Raw genomic sequence first — 19,015 nt, 5'->3', positions numbered from 1 at the left:
CCATTGTTCTGAGGCGCACGAGGCAGGGCCACTGCGTTGGCAGTGTCCTTCAGCTGCTCCCTGTTCCATGTGAAGCAGTGCCAGAGGTCATGCCTCCAATCACGACCATCATAACACACGGTCACAGTCACAAAGCACAAAGCACAGCGTCAAACGCTGAGGAATAACATGCACTGCACTGCCTGCCCTGCTAAAGATCCACTATATTACAGGTCTGAGTAACACATGTATGGAGCTACACCTCTTCATCTGCCCCTCCCTCCCATCTATTTCTACAGTATCATGCCATATATCATAACTGTATATCATGCTTCATACAGTTATGGGGGGGATAAGGAAACAAGAATGGCAGATGAGAAATCCCCACAAAACTGTCTGGCTTTGGTACTGCAGACTGCCAGGAAAACTTGTAGCCTACATAAAAAATACCAGCCTTACAGTAATTTACTGGGATTATGAGATTATTTCCATTGTATCAAGTTACTTTTAGAATACCAGTCATACAGTAGGTACTTGTGCACCCACATTTGTTAATTCCATCCATCATTGTGAAGTCCAGACTGAGGCAGTGCTGCTGGTTGGGTCTGCGCAATGATTCCTGCCTCTGCTCTGGCAAAATGAAGAGGAAAACAGTTCAACTGAAAAATACATAATAATAACCTTCGTCTTTCGAAAAGCTGCGATTCAGCATTGCTGAGAGCTTTTCATAGCCTGGCCATGCCCAAAGCCGGGCCGAGGAAAACAGTGAAAAACGCTGGTCAGCGTGTGATCTCCACGCCATTCCTCCTTATTTCATTTTCTACACACAGTGTATTTTTAATCTTTACTTTTCCCCATGGAAGCGCAGGCCTGCAGATTGGGAGGCCACTGTGCTGCGTGGCTTTGGCATGGGCCGCTCACCGCAGTGTGTAAATATAACACAAGTGCAGATGAAGTTGAGGGAATGCGGTCACACGTACGCAGGCCAAACTGAGCCCTGCCAGGGGATGGCGGGGGCCGCCAACAGGGGGGTTTTGTGGAACGTTATGATTTTAACTGTCAAACAGAAGATGCCAGAGCTGTATCAGACTATAACAACTATCAGATAAATAACAGGGATGTCAGACGACATGAGAAGATCAAGTCCGTATGGTGACGGGCCATTTACAAGCGTGTCTGTGTCGAAGCTGAGAGTCCCAAGCCACATAATGTGACACATTAAAAAACGAAAAACCTAATCTATCATATCTCATTTAAGAGCAACACATGTTGTATTCATTCATTTAGATACAAGTAAATCATCTTTCATCCATTTTGGTCGTACTGTATGGCAAAATAAACAGCCTACTCCAAATGGAAAACTACCTAAACAAATGTTTAAGTCATGCACTCTTTGTTACAAGTAACAATCTTACGGTTTGACAGCATTAGAGGTTATAGGGCCTCTAATGAGAAAAGACAGAGAGGTTTACAGTTACTTGGTCTGAGTTCAGGAAATAAAAAGGAAATTATCGGTTTCCAATTGCAGTGCGTGCAAAACTGCACCGGAGACAGGCTAAGCGGTCTGAGTGGTACAGAGAGCAGTAAAGGAGGGGCTGGAAAACCCTTGACCCCAGCACAAACAAGCACAAGGCAAGCAAACAAAACAACCAAGGGCTAAACTCTGCGCTCTTTCACCTTTCACTGTGCCGTACATATTTCAGAGACTGAAATGTACTGCAGCCTGTGAACAATGCAGGAGATATTTCATTGCTCCTTGTGTTCTTGGCTGAACAAAGAATATTTTTGTTCTTTGACCAACAAATTAAGTGCCAAGACATGCCAAAGAATGTGTACAAAAAAGGCCAAGGAGTTCCCACCTGTGTTCTCTCGACCCATTTACACTTACAGCTATCAAAGGTTCCATGCAAACTATTCTCACACGAGAAAAATGGGGTCATGAGTAATTGACATGATTTCCAACAGTAAAATTCTGAAAATGCAAATTACATTCAGAGAAAACTAAGGATTGTAACCAAGTTGTTTTCTGACTGCAGTACGGTCTCAATAACACTGCAGACCCATGTAAGGTTAGGTCCTTCCCAGCAGCTGTTTTTGTTCTTATAATTCAGCCATTTAGAGTGGAATGCAAAAGAAACATAGCTCAAGGTAATCTGAGATAAATGAATTAAATCGGTGAAGAGGAGTTGGGGGAATCAAAAGCCAGGTCCACCACATGCATCTAAAATTGGAAGGAAGCAGGAACTCATAACGCATTACATTGATTGAATAGGGGATTAACCTGACTGGTGCCTCAAGTTTCCAGTTGTATCTTGATCCATCCATCGAAAAAATGCTAACTTTTCAACAGCATTAACTGGCTCTCCATTCCTCCATAGATTTCTATTTGTGCTCTCTCGTTTTTTTAGGCTGGCAGCTAAAGCCTTCTGTCACCCTCTCAACACAGCGAACAATCCCTGTGCATTAACTTCATCAGGTCTCAACATGAAACAGCCTTCTAATCTTCAGCCTCTGCTGGCTGCACTCTATCAACACAAGCTGGAAAATTCAGAGAAGACAAACCACACAAGCCAATGTCAAGTCGATAACACAGCCCAGCCGAAAAGTTGAATGGGGTGTTAGTGTATCATGGAGGAGCCGGTCACACAGCATGGACCTCTGTTGCAGCAGAGTGCAGATCCACACCTGGCCAGGGGAACGGAACTGCCAAGCAAGTCACCGACGGCCAGGGCAGCCTTTTACTCCAATAGGACTTTTCCTGTGTCGGGATTACGACAGAGGCCTTTTCTCCGGGAAAAGGTCCAGGCCTTGTGAATCACTCTTTATACTTGAAAGGGCCTGAAAGCCACATGAATGAGAGGCCCTGTACAGCGCTACAGGAGCAGAGAAGAAACAACCTGTGTCTCTGGCCCAGGGGTGCAGGGCTGAGGGCTCAGCGCGGAATGCCGGCTACTGGTTCTATACGCCTAGGCCGGCCCCCAAGCTCCACCAGGACCGCAAAGTCAACTGCACTCGACACAGCCTTGAGGCCATCAAGACCTTAAAATCAGCCATGCACTCTCACAGCCTTGACGCCACCAGGACCTCAAAGTCAGCCATGTACTATCACAGCCTTGAGGCCATCAGGACTTCAAAGTCAGCCATACACGTTCACAGCCACGAGGCCACCAGGGACTGCAGAAATGCCGAAAGAAGGATTCTTGGTATCATTCTAATACCAACACCAATTTTGTCGCTCCATACGTTATGACTACATTATGAATATCCCTCGAGCTTGGGAATTTTACATATGAAAATGACATAAGCAAAATAAAAATGGACCGTTTACTATATCGACTGAGGGAATGGGTGAAAAGCATTACATAAGGAAGAACCAAAAGCCTTTTCAAAACAATTTTATGTGCACCTAGGTCATATAATGAAGGGGTTTCAGACCAAGGTGGTTAATTACAGGGTCAGAGGTCTGAAATTAGGGTCAGACGTTTGAAACGTGGGGACTTTGGAAACTGTACGTCTATGGAGCCAGGCGGTTACTCCATTTCAAGGCTTCATCCATGTTACCCTGCTTGGCTCTATAAAGGTGAGAGGCAGAGGGTGAGACAGACTTGGAGCCATATTTTCTGGCTGCTGTCTGGCATGTTACAAGCTGGCGTGCTGTTGATTTCATATTCTCCAGATGATCCAAATGCTTCTGGTCATTTTGGGACTTGCTGTGCACCGAAGTGGGAGGAGAGCCACTACCCGGGGTGTGGCAGTCAAGAGCGAGCAGCTCACTGCCATTTTGGTGTATTCAATTGCAATTTTCTGGTGAGACAAGACAGGTCCGCATTTCACCCTTTTACCACCCACCTTCTCGACCTATATTGCTCATTTCTGGGCTTTCACATGCAATGCATGCATGATCTGCCTACTCAAGCCAATTAACAGTTTTCATGGATCGTATGCTGTTCAGTTTGTCCCAGAAGCAGGTAAATGCATCGGTATTAATGTATATGATCAAACACCTACCATAAGGTGGTTACTACCAACATCACTGAGCAGTCTTTTGGATCTTGCGATTAAGAGAACTAAATTGCAGTGTTTCCAATTTAGGCCAGTAAGCTATATGCAAGCTGCATTTAGTGCATTAGTTGTCTCCTAGCATATCTTCCTCACTAACACAAATGGATCATGCAAAGTCTGCACCTGCCGCAAAATAACTTTTTGGGAGAAACATCTGCCTTATCATCCTCCTCTCCCATTGTATTTGTAGACATTACGGAAATTGCCAATACAACCTGCGCAATATGCATGGGTCTCAATGGTACCGAAAAGAGTTAATTTGATTGGAAATGAGTGAATCAAGGTGCACCACACTCACCGATAATATAGTGAGCATAATCCAGCCTATTCACCATTTTTCACCTGCGCCCCGCACCTTGATCTGTGCGCCCCTCGAAATTGGCAACATTCCGGAAAATATGGCCCTAAATCTCTGTGACTATGACTAGTGACTTACAACGCTTGGCAGCTGCTGGCCTGGCTTCCTGCTGATTTGTGTGGCTTGTCCATGTGGTATCCATATTTTAGCATGTTCTGAAATCAAGATATCATCAGTTAAGATGTCCAGTACTTTGTCCAAAAACTCCTGCTCAACTTCTTTGTTAAGAGTGTTTCCCAACAATATGGAATGGCTTCTTTGGCACTGAAAACCAGCTATTATATTGTAACCGTTTTGAGGAGAAAGACTGCAGAAGCTGAAATTATATGCAAGAGAAATATTCTACCACAGTTGCAAGTGGGCGGCAAGAGAGACCAATGAGGAAAATTGATACAGATCATGGTTCATCAAAAGGGGACCCTTACAGTTCAGTTTACAATTGCATGCTTCACTTAATCTTCACAACCAAAAATTATATTTAATTTCTGCTCGCCACACCATGCTGGCATTCTGTATCATAAGTATGCGTCACAAAATTACAGAATGATCCATCCAGATAAACAAAGATCACTACAAAGACACACAACGGTCCATTTACGGAAACAGTCCATAAACTTCCAAATACCCCGTCAGTGACTTGGATGGATCCTGTTGCCAGAGCCCAGCAGACAGCCCACAGTAACCTGGGTCAAACCAAAATAGAACAAGGGGTAATTTCCCCAGCCACATCCTATTCTGTCTTAAAAGAAATAGCCAGCAGTGAAACAAATGTGAGTTAAAGGGAAACATCTGTCCCTAGCAAAGGGCATACCGGATCAGCCAATTAATGAGAGCAGTGTCTCAATGCAAGCCCCAGGAACCTGGCGAAGTCAACCTGGAAATGGCCCCACCGTTTGAGGGAATTCTTGAAATAATTCAGACATAACCAATCCTATGAGGACTAGGACAGACACAGACACAGGAGGAACCTAAGCCACTGACTCAGACAGTGAGGGGGACTGTAGAGAGATGCACAGTGGGAAACGCTGCTAGCAAGAAACCTGGAGCTGGCTTTGACCAAAGGCCATAGATGAACACTGGAGTCAGAGAGGTCGTTGGCAATGAGAGAGACTGAGATAACGTGGATTTTTTTTTTCCGATTTTTCCCTTTTTCTCCCAATTTGGTAGCCAATTGTACCTCGTCTGATTCAATTGGAGGTAGTCGTATTAGATGTACCGCCCGTACCCCGTCCCTCGGCGGCCCGAATGAGAGCGACATGCCTTCTTCAAGCCGTCTCGTCTCGTGCCCGTTGCCGTGATTCCGAGGCGCCCGAGGTGCTTATTGTGCGCCAATCTAATAACCCTGCCAAGTCCCTCCCTCTGGAGCAGCGAGCCAATTATTGCTGCCCCACGTGAGCCGGCCAAACTTGGCTTTTAGCAGGACCGAGAATCGAACCCCGGTCCCCGGTGTGCAACTGCAGCAAGCTGCAACCGCAAGTCTGCTGCGTCTTAGCCTGTTGCGCCACCGCGGATAGATAACGTGGATTTTTAATGCCCTTTGAGGACAATAAACACCGACCTACTGAACAGAACAGAATAATTCCCCAGACCAGGTTCAGGTCCACTTCATACTACAGAGAGGAGGAGGTTAACTGCTGCCCTCCACTGGTCCTGCGCTTTACTTTAACATCCTTAGCAAGCTGAAAAATAGGTGTCAAGCAGAAGTGGCAACAGCGCACAAAACGGTTTGTAGGCTAGAACAGGTTCACAAAAAAAGAGGCCAGACAAGACAATCCAAACTTCAGGTCTCTTATATGACAGCAAGTTATCAGGGAGAAACTTGTGAAATCATTGACAGTGAGAAACGAAATAATTAGGCTTACTGGCCATACTTTGAATCGACAGTGACCATCTGTAGACCTGGGAGGAATAGGATTGTTCAGCACATCTGGACTCGAAAAAATGCATGCCTGCACCTTAGAAAATAATCTTGCCAATTTACTGTGGGCTCACTCTCACACTGGCGTGTCATGCTTTTCAAACAGAACACCAGGACACAGGCTGCTGGCTGTGTCCACTGATGCCAAGTCCTGCTGCTGGCCAAATGCCCGGAAAAGTGACTAAATCACTGGAGATTTCAGACGCTGCGATTAGGCTGCAAATCCTACTACCATGAAAGCATCCTGAGAATTTTGATTTTAAGCTCACGGTGACTTTTTAAATTATGACATGAGATATATTCAATTTCAAAATATGCATAAAAACAACATAAGAAGAAGTGGGATTTATTTCTCAACATCAACCACAAATATTTACTGTTCTCATCGTTACATATCCAGCAATCAAATTTTCATATAGCTGATATACCAGAGAATGAAATCACACTACGGCACGCGCAAGTAATACATGGCCAATTAACTCCCATAAAAGTTAAATAACAATGGGGCAGAACTCAAGAGTACAAGTGGGTTGACCACAAATATCACGCCCTTAACAAAACTTAGCAGACGGCCCCTGAGACTCAGGCTAAACCCATGATGTCGAGCATCAATATTTACATTTTCAGTCAGAACTGAGCAATCACTGTTTACTTTTTTTTTTGCGTTTTAAAAGTGGGATGGAAAAAGCGAAGGGCGAGGCACCCACACTGATGAAGCCCTCGCTCTGCCGTTTCCCCTCTGTGCTGGGAACTCATAATCACAGGGCTGGGTAAGCAGGATGCAAAGCGGGAGGCAGCAGATAAGGCCCCGGAGCTGCTGTTTGTGTGTGGCCTGGCCGCTTGCATGCAAAATCTGCAGGCTGCACCCTGCGCCTTAATCAGAAGTGTGCTTTGGTTAGGACGGTCTCAATCGAGCGCTTTCAACAGCGGCACGTTTGACAGAGCAGCCACCGCTAAGGGTCCTGCAGGAACTATTGGACGTGGCATGGCGGACAGCCTCACAAGATCCAGAAGAAACGCATCAACTGTGTGCATACCTCATGTACAAGAGAAATAGCTTAATGAATAGGCTGTTGTTGAGCGAGTAAACACTTAAGTAGCTTTGTCTATATGCAGATCACTGCTGCCCCCCACTAAGGGGGTCCCATTAAATCAATGGGCAAGACCTTCCCCAAGCCCAACTGGATAATGTGTGATAAGTGGATAAGATGGCTTTTTTGCACTTGTGGACACAACACAAAATGTTTTTCTTTCTACTTGTATTCAGTACAGTAATGTAAAGTAGCATAAATAACACATAGAGAATAAAGAAGAACCACACTCCTGCTTCCCACAGCACGTTTGTTCCCAAAACATTTCCGAAATTTTAGTCCAGGCAGGGAACGGATGTCACAGGTAGACAGGGATATGCTCTGGTTTTTAAGTCATTTCCAAAAAGCTGTTTACAATTCAAGAGCTGCCTCAGTCACAGTTAGCAGTGGGCATGTACAGAAAACTAGCTGGCTTTTCTTCGCTGCCTTTGGGGGAGTTAGGGCAAATAAACTAATGGAGAGCACGACTGTGTTGATTCAGCTGGAGGCTCCTGACAGAGGCCAATTAGCACTTTGCTTAGAGGAATGCTGCACTCTTTCCTAAACAGTCCACCTCACCCACCAGCACAGCAGCCAGCTCTTCAAAACATGTTTCATACAGTGCCAGAAAGCCACTGGTTTTTTTGTTGGACTGCAGAGCAACTGTTAATATGAGGGGGCAACTTTAAATAAAAGCCACTGGATTGGAATACATGTGCTAAACTTCACAGCTGTTTAGTTTCGCTCTCTCCCTAATTATGGATGGGTGCAACGCCGACCACTGTTGCCATGATGAGAGTAACTGAAGTTGTGGGTACCTCTTGAAACGCCCTCACCGGTCTCCACAAGGGCCAAGCCCCATCTAACTGCTCTGCGACTGTGAAATATTGGCAATCGTGAAATCAATTTCCTGGGGCGGTACACAGAGAATCATTGTTTTGTTTTTTTTTCCCCTTTTGGGGTAGAACAGGGAAGGAATGGCGTCAGTGGATTTTCTTTGCATGGGCTTTGTTTGAGGACACTGGCTTGCCTTTGACTGGCATGCCATGGGATTGGGGAGGAAGCGCTCATTCACGGTGACGCAGAGCCCTTTGAGGACCCGTTTTCAGCCGCGGCTCTGGGGAAGGCAAATGAGTGTGAGAACGAGAGGCAGAGGCACACAATGCAATCAGCAGCTCCAGGACAACAGGAAACTCCACGCCCCGTCCTCTGCTCATAATGGCCGTTTCCTTCTACACCTACTCGGTGTTTATTTATTTACCCCCGTGCTGCACTGACAGCGGGCCCTCACACACGCACGCAGGGTCCGGGTCGTGTGTGCTTCCACGTGGACAGCCGGACAACGGCAGTGCAGATAAGGTGACGGGTTCCAGAAATACAGCATTAACACGCACAATACCACAAGCAATAATATCTAGGGCAGGGGTCGGAAACCCTGGTTCCTGGAGAGCCGCAGGGTGTGCTGGCTTTCGTCTCCACCTTAAAATAAGCAACCGATTCAGACCCAAGAAACCAGGTGAGGTGAGTTAACTGTGTAATCAACGGCTTTCATTGATCAATTAATGCCAAGTAACAACGAAAGCCAGCACACCCTGCGGCTCTCCAGGACCAGGGTTGCCGACCCCTGATCTAGGGCATTATTCATTAAAGCCATGGGAATCTTCTCCAACAAGGACAGTGAGTAACAGTATCATGCAAATCGCACGCTACAGTGGGCTCTCACTGCTGAGGTTTTTTCACACAAAATGTATCTTCTGACGACCATGCTTTGCATTACACTAAGCAAATTTCTTTCAATAAAACTGAAAAAGGATAAACGACTTTGAGCTTGAGGAATCATATTAACCGTAGTTATGGTTCTTGTTTGTGAAAGTCAACTAAATTTGTTTCCAGACATCAAAAACTGGAGTCTTAGAAAACAACATTCAAAATCTCTCAAAGTATTTAACAATTACCAATGTTTATAAGTAAATGCCTGGGTCATTTGAGTGGATTGGCTTGCATGGATTTACACAATAAGTTGTTTAAGGTAGAATACATTTAAGAAACAAACTCATGACAGTTAGAGTGTTATACACTTAACTACTACTTTTAAAGGCTATAATTTGTTCATGCTTGTTGACCCCGCTGGCCTTTGAATGATAAGTAGAGCGCAGTTCAATCAGAGAGGGGGGTACATGGCTATATTTAGCAATTCACCTACTTCACAACAGAGATACAATCCTTCAGCTGTATTTTTGAAAGTTAACTATTTTTTCCCATGGTGCACCTCACACTTAGGTCATATCACCAGCATGCACCACGGCACCTTTCAAGGATAGATGACAAAAGATGACCTCAGCACACCTCAAACAAAACAATACAGGAGGGTGTAAGATGCACATACCAGAAAGGTTTTAAATTACATGGAGCTACAATTGAAACTATTTGGCTCAAAAACTTTAAAAGCTTCTGAGCCTGGAAAAGTATTTAGCGTTCTCAACAAAGGAAACAGGGGCAGAGTGACTGTAGAGCTAACGGGAAAAACTACTAACTCTTCAAACTGCACTTATCGGTAGCTATGAGTCATACTGTATGCATGTCATTCGAGCCAGCGAGCTGCTGGTTCTGGAGTGCCCCCAGGTCGTCATGTCTACAGAGAAATCACATGACTTCTTTCAGGATATAAAACTAAAAGGGTCTGCCCACATACAGAGGCTGTAAGAATATACTGAATGGGCAGTCTCCTTCAAAAAAAGAATTTTGTGTAAAATAAGTGACTCAGTTCTTTGCAACTGAAAGGTTGGCAGGAACAATAAAGTATAAAAAGAAGCAAAAAAACATTTAAAAAAATAAAAGACTTGCACCCAAGTAATTTATTGCAAAAAAAACAAAGAACAAACTTTGAAGAAGACACTGGGTGTTGTTATTTTTGCAATAAATTACTTGGGAGCGTAAGAGTGTGCGGCCATCTTCTTATGATTGCTCGCTGTTATCCGGCACCTTGTTACAGTTTTGGGTGTGTGTCTTCCCTCTCTATTCAAGGAATAATACAGAAACCAAAACAAACATATAAAGAGTGAACAAACTAAGAACAGAAGCATGTCTTACTGTTGGTTAGGTACTGCTGATTGCTCTTAGAGATCTCAGTAAGCAGAAGATAGAGATAAACACAGGCAATGGTTTTATTCAGAAATGGGGAGTGGAAAAAATACTGCTGCCATGACGACACAATTCACAGAAAAAATGTTATACATGTTCAGCTTACATAATTTTCTCGGATACTTTTAATCTGCTACCCACCACAGCCTAGTTTTTTTTCAGGTGAAAAGACAATTCGCAGGACATGAATCAACTGAATGTAAACAAGCTGAAATAATTATTCTGCGCCAAAATTCCAGTGTTTCTATGTACCTTCAGACTAGTTGGTCTAGCTTCATTTAACGGTCACCCTTTCTGTCTGGAGTTTGTATGTTCTCCTCTGGTGCATAATACAGCCAAGGTGCTGCAAGTGCATATACCCACCTATTCTAATATAAGGCTGGCTGAATTTAGATCAGGCTGTCACCAGCATTTCTTAGTTTGCACTGTTTCCAGGTGTACATGGCCCTTTTAAATAGTGGACAGGACATGGTCTACCTGGTGACCAAGACATTTAGTGCATCCGCGCTGGAGCCGACACAAACACCAGTGACTGCGGTGATAGATAGAATTTCACAGAATACTGAAGGAGTTTGCATAATTTCTCCTTGACACATTGGTCCCACAGACAGCGGAAATTTCCTCTCATTATCCCCCACACTTAGCAGTGCTTTGTCAGGATGGGGAGGAGGCATAGGGCTCGCAGGATATAGAATTACTTAATTATTTCCAGTGCAATTAGGCTGTAAAGCAAGACAAACAATGTGGCATGTTCTGGCAGATTTTTGCCATAAAACAGTTGTAGGAGTGAATTTATAAAGCATAGCGATTAAAAGAGGAAAGGCTATTGCATGGCTGTGCATGTATGCATGACCTACTTACTTTCAGGAGGGGGTTGTTTATTTACTTGTCAAAAAGAGAAACATATGTCCTTAGTTACAAAATTGGAACAGTATTTCTGCTTCAGTGTAATGATATGAAGATGAATGATATGAATGCTTGCAGCCCTTTATAACGTATTTGCTGATTTTAGTGTCCCCAGTCTAACTGTTTAGGCATGGCATGACACTGGATTGGCACTAACTATTAAACAAGTGTCCCTCTCTAATGGTGTACCTGGTCATAGCAGGCAGAGTTCAGTGTGCAATGTGCAGTGCATCTGGTGTGAGACTTATGTGATCATCGTGGAAGACCAGAGCTCATTAGCCTTTAATCTGTCTAACGAGGGCACCCAGGGAGAACACGGAGCGAGGCTGTACTGTAACTCCTATTGTAATGCTAACTGCAAAAAGCATCCGTGCGTGAATGAGCTGTAAATGGATCACACACATAGCCATTTTCTACATGGCTTTCTTAGAGAAGAAATGCACTCCTTCAGTTCAGGACGGTGGTCTGCAAATGGCAACTGAAGTATCTGTATGAACTGGGCGACAATAAATAAACAATAACCTTATCCTGCACGCAACTCTTGTCATCTGCAATTATCAATTGTGAAGGGCTTCCACAACAGAGTAAGATGAGAACTCTAAGGGAACGCAATGCCATGCGGCTCTTCGAAAATGAAAAAGTACATGTAACACGGAGGGACGGCTAGTCTTTTGTAAGCATCCAGACGTACTGAATCGGCAGGAGAACTTGGGCATAAGTGCGGCACTCCAAAGCCGCAACCTGAGAAAGAGCCAGAGCGTGTCGTGCCAGCAGGGAAAAGCGCAGGATGGGCAGAGGGGTACGGCAGATGACGGCGGGGGACGGGGCGGGGTTTGAAGACCCCCATGAATAATTTAAGGCTGGTGCAGGGTGGAGGGCGACGGTCCCAGTGTGAGCTCTTTCAGGGCCGTCTCCGGCTGGCGGCTCCGCGCGCTCCACTATCAGACAGCTGCTCCGCCACAGCGCTCCCTCAGGCACTGTCACAGGTCACGCACTGTTTTGTTTGTGAGCGTTTTATGGCCCACCTTTCACTTTCCCCTCATTATGCAAGAGACCTCTGATGAGGCCCTGATAGCCCAAATGGCTCTTTAGAGGACAGTAAAAGAACCCTACGCCACACTTTCCAGGGGAGCGGCTTCATTGATCCCACGAGTAATAAAGAAGCAGTAGCAGTGTCCCATACACCAGGGAAACGAACAACAATGACACGTGCTAGTAATAGAACAGATGCTACGTCACAACGCTGCTAATTACAGCCTGATTAAATCTGATTCTACCCCAACATATAATCATAGACGGTGCACTTTCTCTCCTCTCACAAACCAGTTATAAACAATTGCGCATAGCCGCAATAGCCTACCCTTTTATGAAGCACAGGCAGGTGGGACCGCACCACTCGGTACTTTGCTCCATTATGCAAGGTTTGTTTTTCCTCTCTCAATAGATGACAAATATATGTGACAGGGCGATTCATTTACCAAGTTCAATTACCAAGTGCAGAAAGATCCTGTACTACAGGAAATCCCATACTACAGAAAACTCTCAAACACAGAAGACACAGCCTCCATCCGTTCTAACCAGCTAACTACACAATGCTAGTGAATGAAAACCAGTTTTAAACATGAAAAAAGCCTCAGTGCCTAATGAAGCAGCGGAAAACAAAAAAATAATACTAAATTAAAGACAAACAAGTGCAAGGTGTGAAGAAAGGAAGAGAGTGGGGAGTTTGGATGGAAGATTCCATCTCCGTGAGGTCATGCGCTCAGTTTTCAGCCCTCCCGCCCCCACCCCTCGTTCTCACGTGCTACACTTTCATTGTGACATTGTTGCTGCTGGGAGACAAACGAAGGAAGAAACCCAAGCTGGAGAACAACAAATAAAATAAAAAACAATGGGATTTGTGGTATCTGATGCCTTGGGGATATAATAAAATTGGGAGTTATTCCGGATTTAGGCTACATTATCACACGCTTAACCCCTTCAGCAAATTCCTACACAATCCTCAGCAGGCTCCTCCATCTGCTGGGAGAGAAAGAGGTCAGGATTTAAGTACATTTGTACCTAACTGTGTCTGAGCATTTAAGTAGATGTGGTTTGGCAAAGCCCTGTGTGTGCAACTTCAAGACCTTCAATGCTTTAATCCAGTAAACTAATACCGCATTCTTAAGGGCATTGACTGTAGAGGGACTGGTATATTTTATATGGCATTACAGTACCCTATGCCCCTCATCCCCAATCCATAATTCCCCTTTCCTGTATGTTAATCTGACAGGAGCCCATATGGGTTATCCCCGATCTGCAAGGGGGAGGGTGGGGGTGAGGCAGGGGCTATCATCATGAGGAGCCAGATGTCAACGCAATGGGAAGGGGGAAGGACAGGGTAACATAAACTCTTTAAAAAAGACCATTTGAATATCAATTGATGGTTGGATGGTTTGATCTCTCATGACCCCCCCGACTTGCTTGAAGGCAAGACACATTTTCTTAATTGAAGATAAAAATCTATTGTGTTGACAGTTCACATAATCCTTATGAGAAATAACATCAAAACAGTAGGCTATATTTTACATCACACATTCTGACTTAGGATGGATACAGTTTCATTTCATTCAAAGTCTTCATTTTGTGTGAGCAGTGTAGCCACTTCAAAAACGGCTGGGGAATAGGCTACACTTGTGGAAATAAATATGGTGGGAAATTAAAGCAAACCCAGAGAATGGTGATTGGGCACGTCTTTAGACAGGATAGTAAACACGAGTTCAATGGCTGAGAGGGGGTGCATGTAGGGTAAAGCTGGTACTGCCGCTTCAGTATTTGCTCCACTGAATTCCATTCACCAGCATGTGCGTGTGCTTTTGTGTGTTTACTCTAACCATGACACAGAACCAGGTTCATGGTCAGAAATTAACCATTCAAGAAACTAGCACATCAGCAAACAGATGATGTGATGTGATGTAATTTATATATTTATTTTAAACAAAGCTTTGAAAATGTCAAAGCTGACGTCAGGAAGACCCATAAGCAAAGGTTAGACGTGGCATTACAGGTAGCTAGCAGGACTCTGCCTTCAGGCTGAAATGCAGTGTAAACAGTCCACACATCCAGCTAATGTATTGTAAACTTTAAACTGCCTCACTGGCTACTTAGTACTACAAGCAAGTATGTGTGTGTCTTGACCACAAATAGGTATAAAAAGCCATTTACAATTTCCCAGATACTTGCTGGAAGCTCTCAAACTAACACAAATGTTTTCAGATTGGTAAGCACATGACACTGTACAGCAAGTGCAGTTGTTTTAAAATACACAACATTTTGTAACATAACATTATATTAGCCCATTTGATCCCAGGCCCCTACTTATGTGCATTTTCAGAGTAATCCTAAAATGTAAATCTTCTACTACACCCTGGAAAGTGTGGCTTTCTAGAGTTTAGAGGGATCCCTCAAGACAGTCCAAGCTCCCATGGCAACATAAGACATCTGAACTGTGCTGTGCCACATGCAGTTTCAAACCTTTTTGCTGAGAGCATCTCTTAAGAAGAGTCCGGATGGGGGTGGAGGGATTGAGGAACACAAGACCAGACAAAGACAGAAGCCTTTTAAAAGAGGGGTCTGCCACCTCCACTCCTCTGCCTGTTCTACCACACATCCCCAGCAGCAACTCCATAGGCCAACCTACAGCAGCTGGCCAGAGGCAGGGGAGGAGCTTGCAGTGACAGATATCGATCCTCAAGAACCGTTTTGTTTTTGTTTATTTACAACCTGACCCCTGTCACACCCACCCCCACCCAGTGCCCCTCCATTCTGGCCCCACCCAGCCTCTCCCCCCTTTTTTTATTTCAGTCAATGTAGCCTCCATCTGCCCTGGGGTGGCTTAGCCATGAGTCCAGAATAGCGCACAGCAGGTGTGCAGGCCCAGTTATCGGTGACAAGAGCCTGTGTGTCCCAGAGCTGATCCCTCAGTCGCCAGGCATTGGAGCCATGGGCCTAATCCCATTTCTGGAAACATTCTCAGGAGCCTTCAGGAGATGAAGTGAGAAAGGGAGAGGGGTAGGCTGGATAAAGCGGAAGTGCGGCACTAAAAATTCCCATCCCCCTTACACCCTGCCTTTGGCCTGACGCAAATCCATTCCCAAACCATAGCAATGTTGAGGAGCGCTCCTATTCAAATTGAAATCTGCTTTCATTTATATATTTCAGGAAATGTCAAATCCAGTTTTACCATCGCTAGATTTGCATAATTTCAGAACCTCTGAGCACCGCCACACTTGCAGGTATTGTATTCACAACCTTAAAAGTGAACTGAACTCTCGGTAGCACAGGAAAGTCCAATCAAGGTGTGCGCACCTGCCATTCATAATCTTCTGATCACATTTTTACAGATGCAACAAATTGCGCAACAAAGCTTTTGCAGACTGCATCACAGTACACTGTAGACAGATAAAAGCCGAGAGCAGGGAGACTCCAGCAGGAGACAGCATCTGGGCTCCTGTCATAGGCTCAGCTGACGCGGGTGATAAATTCACAGACAATAGTGTGTGTGTGTGTGTGGGGCAAGGGACCCATATGCAGGGACAGCGTGGGGAAGCCCCTGGAGCCTCCAAGCACATGGACCAGCAGCCTCCTCACTGCACAACATACAAGCAATCATTTCCCCATCGCGCCAAGGGGAAAAGCAAGGTGCAAGGGTCATACATTACAAACAGCACTGATAAATATACAACACAGGAGTGCTATGGCAGGTCAGAATGATATTAAGCCTATGAGACAAAATGTTTCTGCCATGGTCTGCCATGGTCTGCTGTACAAAAGTGAAACAGAAGTGGAGAACTCAAGTCTTACAACTGCAAGAACATTAAGTGACCAAGGGAGAAGGATGCAGAAAGTGCTGGCAATACAAAAGAAAAAGGTTTCAATTTCCTTGGAGCAAGCTAATTAGCAAAAGATCATCAACAGAAGGATGGTTATTGTGCATTAATCCAAGTAGACTGATTTACCTAAAGCTACACACGTAGGCCAGCAGCAAGGTGCCTAGATTTTTATTAAACAGCCTATCCTTCAGTGCACTTCCGGCTATATCCAACATTTAGACTCGCAATCCAGGGAATGGTAAATGGTAGTGGACTACGCAATTTTCCTCCAACATACAAAAACTTAAACAAAACATCAGGGCCTGAAATGGTTTTTAAGCACAAAATGAAACGGTTAATTTGAATGTAATAAGCTTGAGCACTCACTGCTTCGATTGGCCTTGACCTTGGCCAGCAGTTTCTGAGCGGAGGGCAGGTCTCCGTTCTTGACCGCCTGTAAGAGGTCCTGCTCCTTGCCCATGGTTCTAGTGTCTTGATCAGAGGTCCACCAGTCTTGGTCGCATGTGTTCAGGTTCTGCGCTACACGGGCATGCTGTAAATATCAACCTGTCCAGCTGGAGGTAACGGACACACAGGCAGAGCCAAGGCCAGAGGTGGTTGTCCTTGGAAGATCGGCAAGCGAACTTCAGCAAACTCAGCGATCACAACCTCACATCAGCCACAGAGCGATTCTTCCTTCCATTTTGAAATGTGTGCCTCAGGTGCTAGAAAGTAAACAAAGCGCTGCAAGGTTGTGAACAAAGCCCTTTATTGGGAGCCTGTGGGGTCTTGTTCAGCTTCAGCGTCCTAAGCAGCACAGCAGAACCTGAAAAGAAAGAGAAGAATGCACTCAATTGCCTACAGCAAGGTATCTTGTCACAGCCAGCACAGTACCAGCTACATCAAACCACTGGATATCTGTCAGTGCACAATGTGCAATATCATGTGGTGACCCAATTAACAATATAATACAGTGATCAGAAAGACAATATCCTCCGATTAAAATTTGTACAAGTTCATGAAGGAACCTTACCATTCATCAGAATGGACAAGGACTGAGAAGTTTGTTTATTTAATCATTTGTTCATCTCGGTTAACAGGCCTGATTTATAATATAGAAACAAATAAATTAATCTTTTAAGGGACAGTGGCAAAGGGCCAGGATTCTCAATACCATTTTTTGTTTTTGTTTTCTTTTTTTGTCTCGCAGAGTGAAGTAACCGCTTCACTCAGCCTCATTTGTTCTTCCTATGGAACAGCAAAAAAAAACAATAATATCCTGCAGAAATGTTTTTGTTGTCCTTTCCCCGAGTCTGTCATAAGCTGTTTTCATAGCAGATCAAAGATCAAAGAAACACCAATTAAGTTTTCTGAGGAAATGGAACCTCCATTACAACGCATTAAAAACAGGACTATTAGTTACACCATGTATGTGTACTTTAGGATACTGCCGTTTCCTGCACATATCACATTGAGAGCACTGGACAACATAGATAGAGTTTGAACATGGCCTATTAAAGGTACAATAGGTAAGACTTTTGTGTTAAAACACTGTTACAAGACCATTGTAAATCCCTTCCTATCATTGAAAATGGCTCACTGACATGACTCACTCTCTGCCTGTGTTTATAGTATATGGGGGGGGGGGCTCAATGCCAGCATGTTCACAGAGAAGGGGGAGGGATAAATAGGGTTGTGGTTTGAGGGAGTTTGTTGCTGCAATTCCTCTCTTGACCGTTAATTGCCGATTCTACCGTTAAATATGCAATGCACTTAAAAGGGGCTGTTAGAATATAGTTGCTGTATTTTTTATGTTCCATAACCACGTTACATAACCTGTCAGTGTCTCTACACACGCCCACAAAGGAATACTGGGTGTGTACATCTTGGCATATCATTTCAGGAACAGTGTTCATGATTTGCATTTACTTTGTATGCAACGTTACTTTAGTGCACTACGGCGTACATGCCAAATTCTGTAAAGTGCATCAGAAGATCAGAAGCTGATATTAACTTGTGATTGGCTGGAAATATATCTTAATGCTACTTTGTTCATACTCAATGTCCCAACTGCATTATGGCAATGATGTAGTCTACCTTAGTCATCAACCAATGACTTTAGTACCAAGTTTCTCAGGAACAAGAGAACATTTAATGCAAAGTAGAATACAATAAAGCATGCAAAACCATCTTGGATAGAGAAGTACCTTACAGACGCGAGATCTGCAATAATCTTCATTTGTAATCATTCTGCCTCAATGTTGTAACATTACTTCACTTCATTTTTCTCAGCTTTAGCAGACATATAAGCACAGCAGTGTTGCTGAACCACAGTGGTTCTAAGAAACAATGACCAGGTTGGCAAAGTATTTTTTACTGGCTTCTTCTTAATGTCAAATCATAACCGAATAGAGTGGAACTTTAACGAGCTAGCTAAAGGTATCTAAAGCGATCTTAGACGTACATTGCAGCAAGCTAATATCGATAAAAGATCCGTAAATGGGTATTTAAGCTATTGTCACATTGGCTAGCAAGCCAAGTTATGAACCCATGGGAAATTACAAACTAATATGCCTAATTTATTCTACATGAAACAAGTTAACTAAAACTGAAATATCCATATAAGATACACAAGCGACAGCTTATAGGTTTCATCAATGTTATGAATGCTATCACTTCTATGTTAGCTAAATAAAGTACAATCAAGCCTGGTGGCTTACATATAACTAGC

The 19,015-nt window shown here is 44.2% G+C and overlaps 1 protein-coding gene across 5 annotated transcripts in view; it reads right to left on the bottom strand.

The window, feature by feature from the left end:
* Positions 1-19,015, bottom strand: part of LOC133121814 (caskin-2-like) — a 62,505-nt gene that overhangs the window by 40,562 nt on the left and 2,928 nt on the right. For all 5 annotated transcript variants that reach the window (XM_061231308.1, XM_061231306.1, XM_061231307.1 and 2 more), the window contains exon 2: positions 16,672-17,110. In XM_061231308.1, coding sequence (XP_061087292.1) covers positions 16,672-16,765 — 94 coding nt within the window. In that variant the 5' untranslated portion in view covers positions 16,766-17,110. The remainder of the gene's footprint in view (positions 1-16,671; positions 17,111-19,015) is intronic.

The sequence above is a fragment of the Conger conger genome, chromosome 2 (assembly GCF_963514075.1).
Source record: "Conger conger chromosome 2, fConCon1.1, whole genome shotgun sequence".
Lineage (NCBI taxonomy): Eukaryota > Metazoa > Chordata > Actinopteri > Anguilliformes > Congridae > Conger > Conger conger.
This window is presented reverse-complemented; position numbering and strand designations above follow the sequence as displayed.